Source organism: Gambusia affinis, linkage group LG06 (assembly GCF_019740435.1).
Source record: "Gambusia affinis linkage group LG06, SWU_Gaff_1.0, whole genome shotgun sequence".
NCBI lineage: Eukaryota > Metazoa > Chordata > Actinopteri > Cyprinodontiformes > Poeciliidae > Gambusia > Gambusia affinis.
The window spans coordinates 10,471,974-10,477,973 of NC_057873.1; the positions used below are offsets into that span (position 1 = coordinate 10,471,974).

A 6,000-nucleotide genomic window follows, 5' to 3' on the forward strand; every position below is an offset into this window, starting at 1 on the left:
CCGGAACGTAACATCACTAATGAGGAGACGCTGCGCTTCACTTAGTAACCTCACCGAAGAAGAGCCCGTCACCTAGGAACCCAAGTGGAGCTCCTGCAAGTTTGATCAGCTGATTTTACTGCTGTATGCACTGTACAGCTGTATAATTGCCCAGCGGTTTGCAGCCATTTCATGCGCGAGTGTAAACATTGAGTTGAGGGGGAGCAGCCAGCAACAGTTTATTTGGGTTTAAAGTGACAAGAGATCCCAAAAAAGCTTTTTCTGACGGGAGTTCAAAATAGGCAAAACTGAGACTGAAATCTCATTATCTAAAAATTAATTTATGCAGAAAATGTAATGAACATGTTTTACATAGCACATAGACCTATCCTGTCCTGTTCAAGGAAGCATAATAGGTCACCTTTAAACTTTGTGTGGCAATTCTGAATAAAAGGATTGCAGAGTTTCACACCTTTCATCACACACCATTGAATAGAATACAGCACTTGGTGCTTCTTCATGACATTGACTGACCCTCTACTGTCTTATTGTGAGAGCTGTATATACTGGAGAACCACTGGAGAATCAACTTTCTCTTACATGACGTCAGTGTTCTGAATTATTTCAAGTAGCAGGGTCATTGTTGGACCTTCTCTTTGTCTTTGGAGAACATGTAAGGGGTTTGTGGGTAGAGCAGAGGGGAAGAAGGAAGCCGCTCTGAATGAAATCTTCTCAATCTGAATTCTCTTAAGTGTTGGACAGCGGGAAAAAAAATGTTTACTTGCCACAAAAGAGCCCTTGTCTGGTTCTCATGAAGCACTTTGTCTTTATACAAAGAATCCACTCATTTAAGCAATAACAGGAGAGAAGTTTTTTTTTTTTTTTTTTTTGTGCTGACATTCTCTGCAGAGAAGGAAGCCGCTCTTAATGAAATCTTCTCAATCTGAATTCTCTTAAGTATTGGTTAGCAGGAAAAAAAAAATTCAAAATGTCCATTTGCCACAAAAGAGCCCTTGTCTGGTTCTGATGAACCACTTCTGATGAATCCATTAATTTAGGCAATAACAGGAAAGAGGAATTTCTTGTTCCGACATTCTCATTACACTCCTGGAAAATTTTATAATCTGTTTATTCAGTTTGTCTTGCAGCTAATTGCTGTAAACCTGAGAAGAGTACTTACCTATAATTTGCAACAATCACACTAAGAGCCCCAAAGACACCGGCTTTGAAATTTTTCCAAGCACCTACAGTTGCTTTTTTGTGAGTGATAGATTACCCGCCTCCCTGTTGTGTCTCTCTGCATCTTTGCTCTGTCCAACATTCTGTCTGTGCTGTCATCTGGAGTTGGATCTTTGTCTCTCTTTCTTCCCTCACTCCCACCTTTCAGCATTTTGTCTCACATCTTCATCTCCCTCTGCCTCGTATTTTATGTCATCTATGGAGTTTCCATACCTGGTATCTTTGGGTTTATTTGCTAAACCACACTAGAAATCTCTATTTTATTCAGATCTGAAAACACTTGGATTACCCATCCGTTTTAATAAATTCTAATAGATTATTTTAGTGTATTAGTAATGGAAATTGTAGAGTACGCACGATTTAGATCAACATTATACTTCTTAGATTAACTTTTATGCAGAGACTCGTACTGCTACAACCCAGAAAAGGAATTAGAATTACAATGAACTTAGAATCCAGAAATACAGGAACAGTCACTACTTAGTTACTTTTTCCACTACTACTTGTTAGAAACTGACTACTCACTTTTAACCCAGAAAAAAACCTAGAACAAACTTAGAATTTAGCTACTCATCTTTAGATTATCAGTTATTTAGAAGCTGTGGAGTACTCACTATTTAGATGCAGAGACACTTTTGGATCAAGACTCCTGTTCTTCCAACCCAGAAAAGGAATCAGACCAGAGCATATTTAAAAATCCTGAACAAGAGCAATTAGTTTACAAACTTTAGATCAACATTGGATTCTTTTTTTTTCTTTCTTCTTTTTTTTTCTTTCCTTTGGTTTATTTTGTCTATATCTTTTTAATTCCTGTAAAGCACTTTGTATTGCCTTGTTGCTGAAAATGTGCTATATAAATAAAATTACCTTTACCTTTAATAAATTAACATGTATGTAAGATACATACATGAACTGGTCATCCTTCTGTAAAAATATCAAGCTGCAAAGTAAGCAAACATGCAAATGGAAGTCAAACAATGACCTAATAAAAAATATGTCTGAGATAAAACACAATCTTTAGTTAATGAGGTAAAAATTTTTTAAAGATCTTCATTTGGTAAGTTACTTGAGTTCACAAGTTTTCTTTTTGTTTTTTTATTTATTTTTTTTACCATTCCCATGAGGTCTAAAATTAGCAAAGAAGATTTGGGCCAATATGGATATCCAGTATTGATATTGATATTTTGGCTGATAACTAATATTTACCAATATATATATTTCACTACACTTCTGCTCCGCTTCTCTGCTTCAGTTAAACTCCCCCACAATCCTGCGCTGCATCAGCAACGAACATCAACAAGGCGGAAATAAACATGCTGTTATTATCGGCCCAGTTTCATTTATTTGACTTACACAGATGTGGTGAAAAATGTAACATCAGCCGGTGCCAATGTTGGTGTCAAGATATCGAGCAAAATGTGTAACTCATTATGCTCTTTAAGTTGTTTTACATTTAAGTTACTAAAACTTGCAGAAATCTTGTCCTTTCCTATCCTGACTAATGTACCTGATTCTCACATGTCTGTTTTTTGTTGTTTTTCTCGTTCAGGCACTTTACCGTCTGACCCCTTGCAGGCTCAGTATGACTCTTGGCTGGCCCTGGTAGACCATCTGAACATCAAAGCTTTTGTCAACCTGACTCTGGCAGATTCTGTCCGTCATGGCGTCCAGCATCTACTCTTCATCTCAGGACTTGGTCAGTACTGCTCCCAGTGTCGTCGTATGTAGCTGCAGCTGTACACCATGTTTGTGTTGTGTGTGTGAGTTTAAAGTTGCTGACTGACTTGGTTTCATATTCTGTCATGATGGATAATTATGATGTCTTTTTCCAGTCGGTTTGATTGTTTAGTTTCTCCTTGTTGCTCCTGTTCTTCTAGGTGGGATGCGCCCCAACACCTTGGTCCTCGGTTTCTATGACGACTGCCTTCCAAAAGATAAGCTGATTGAATTGTCAGTGTCTTCCACCGAGTCCTCAGATCCCTTCAGTCCTTCTCAGGACATCGAGCAGCCGCCTCTGCACCGCTTTGCCTCCCTGCGGGGGTCCAGTGAAAGGCAAGATTACGGTGAATTTGGGGATGGGAAGGTTTTAGGCGCCCAGGAGTACGTCTCTGTTATTTCTGACGCCATGAAGATGCTCAAGAATGTGGTTCTTGCTCGATATTTCAATGACTTTGATAAAGCTCGGATCCTTTCACCTCCCTCTGCCCTAGCAAAAGGAAATGTGTTTGTTGATGTTTGGCCAGTAAACCTCCTGCGCCCGGACAGCTGCAGCTACGTCGACACCTGCTCCCTGTTCCTGCTGCAGCTAGCATGCATCCTCAATATGGTGAAATCCTGGCGCAAAGCTACTCTGCGACTCTTTCTGTGCGTGGAGGAGGGGCGAAGCGTCAGAGGTCCGGAGGCCAAGCTCGGCCAGCTCCTTAAAGATTTGAGAATTAAAGCTCAAGTGAAAACCGTACCCTGGGACCAGGTGGTGGCGTTACACTGGCAGCGGCAAAGTGGATTCAACAGGAACCTGACGTCCAAGTCTTCAGACTTGACCGCTGATGAGATGGAGGCCAGAGCCATCGAGGAGGAGAGCGAAGAAGATTACGCCAACAGCTTCCCGAGCAACGCCACGCGCGTCTCCGATGACTACCTCGTGGCTGTCAACAAGCTGATCCTGGATCAGGCCATGCCACCTCCTGCTGTGCGTTTCCTGTATCTGCCTCGCCCCCCAGCCGACACCCGGCGGTACGCCACATACTTACACCAACTGGATCTGCTTACTCAGGATTTAGGACCCACTCTGCTCATCCATGGGGTCACGCCTGTCATCACCACTGACCTGTGAGCTCTCCTCTTCCTGATGTGTTCAGTGAAGAGCGTCTTACACTCTGACAGCGAGCAAAGTCTACAGTGTCCCCATTAAAGGTGTGGACACCAGCTCAGGATTGACCTCTCAATTATCACTGCTAGCTCACTGACAACACCTTCTCTGCCTTTATAATGCTTCTATTTTTTAACTATTTCCTTTTTATATGTTTTGTAACTACTACATAACTTTGCACGCTCATCAAGTACCAGAAGGTATCTCTGGGGAAACCTCACTCTAGTTTTAAGTTCAGCCTAGAGTCTAATTTCATTGCTCCAAATGACCATTCCACATGTTCTTGGGTCAAAAAGTGCCTTTTTTTTTACTTGGGAAACAGAAGTTACACAATGTTAATGCTTAAAGCAGACATTTCATTTTTCTTTTCCAGGTAATAATACCAGAGGTGCTTCTACGATGGGCTCTTTTTTTTTTTTTATTCCCAAATGATATTATGTGGAATCTCAGGACATTATTCCTTTTATCCAAATGCACTTTTGTCCTCCCCCTGCTTTAGCCGAACTGCACAGTGTGCAGGTCTTGGAACAGTTAGTGGAGCTGATATTTTTCAGCTCCACTAACTGTTCCAACTATCACAGAGATTTTCTCCATTTGTTTTTATTATCTCCTAGAATCTTGTCACTTTCGGTTTACTCTCAGCGGCCATGTTGGTTGACCGGCCTTGTGCTAAATTGCCCGTATGAATTTAAATATCTGCTCATGTCTGCAGTCACACTCATTACCTAAAGTGCTTGTAACATTGAAAAAGAGTTTATGTAAATTCTGCTCAACTGTATGGACAAAGGAGGATTTATTTGAATGTATGTAAGGGCAGAGCTGTGGAACCGCATGCCGCCTCACTGTCACAGTAATATGTGAACAACTCAGCATACTCTGACAATAATGCTTCCATTGTTCTGCACACTGTAGCATCTGTAACAACAATCTCAACGGTTTGATAAACTTTCCTTTTTGAATCATAAATCAGACCAGCTCCCCAAGGACTTCAGCACATTTGAAGCCAAGCTTTTTTGCTGAAAAGAAAACCTGGTGCTCTGATTTCACTCTTAACCTGACATACTTTTGCATTTTTTTTAACTCATTCTGAAATGTGCTTCCTTGTGATCTTTTTACTTCCACTGTTTTTCTACTGATAGATTTGTGCTTGGACACTACACTCCTCTTTAAACCACTGGCAAAGTAAATACTTTGAATGGGATTCTTGTTCTCCATTTTAAAGGAGAACAATAAATTCAGTTAGACACTCTTTCGTGAAGGAATTAGTATTTGTATTACTCTTGAATTATGCCCAAACTGTCCAAGATGTTGATCATGTTGATGCAAAAAAAATAAATAAGATAAACATCTTTGTCCTTTTTCCGCTTGCACAGTTGATTCTTAAAACCAATAGCAAACCTAACAACCAGTCAGAGCGCGTGGACAGCCTTAGACCAGTGTATGCCACTGTACAGAAAACTGGGAGTTTTTGTGCCTTTGCTCACTTGTTTGTTCGAGGTAAACTTGAGAAATAAGCACTGAGATTGCTCAGCAGCTCAGACAGAGAGATACAAGAGGGTGCCAGCCAGCCAAATTACCTTGTCCTACAGTCCACCTCACTGCCAAGCAGACAGAAATGGATTCCATCTCTGTTCTGAGGTGAACAGCGAGATTGGAGAAATAAACCCAAATAACCACTGGTATCTATAGGAGGAGAAAACCTGACATTTATCAGGGAGTGAAAGACCCCAGGAGAACTAGCCATGTAGGTTTGTGTTTAGGAAGTTTAACATAGACTTTCATGGCCAGCAGTTTGTTTGTTTTTTTTGCTTTGTAGGAAACATTTGTGCAATGCAAATCAAGCAAAGAACATTCAATGATAATCAGAATAAAAGTTGCATCTCCATCCATCATAAACTGAACAGACTAGGACT

The 6,000-nt window shown here is 40.7% G+C and overlaps 1 protein-coding gene across 4 annotated transcripts in view; it reads left to right on the plus strand.

The window, feature by feature from the left end:
* zgc:153039 (uncharacterized protein LOC767698 homolog) overlaps positions 1-5,447 on the plus strand; it is a 60,040-nt gene extending 54,593 nt beyond the window's left edge. For all 4 annotated transcript variants that reach the window (XM_044119521.1, XM_044119519.1, XM_044119518.1 and 1 more), the window contains 2 exons: positions 2,768-2,914; positions 3,096-5,447. In XM_044119521.1, the coding sequence (XP_043975456.1) occupies positions 2,768-2,914; positions 3,096-4,051 (1,103 nt within the window). In that variant the 3' untranslated portion in view covers positions 4,052-5,447. The remainder of the gene's footprint in view (positions 1-2,767; positions 2,915-3,095) is intronic.
* Positions 5,448-6,000: the final 553 nt, after the last annotated feature.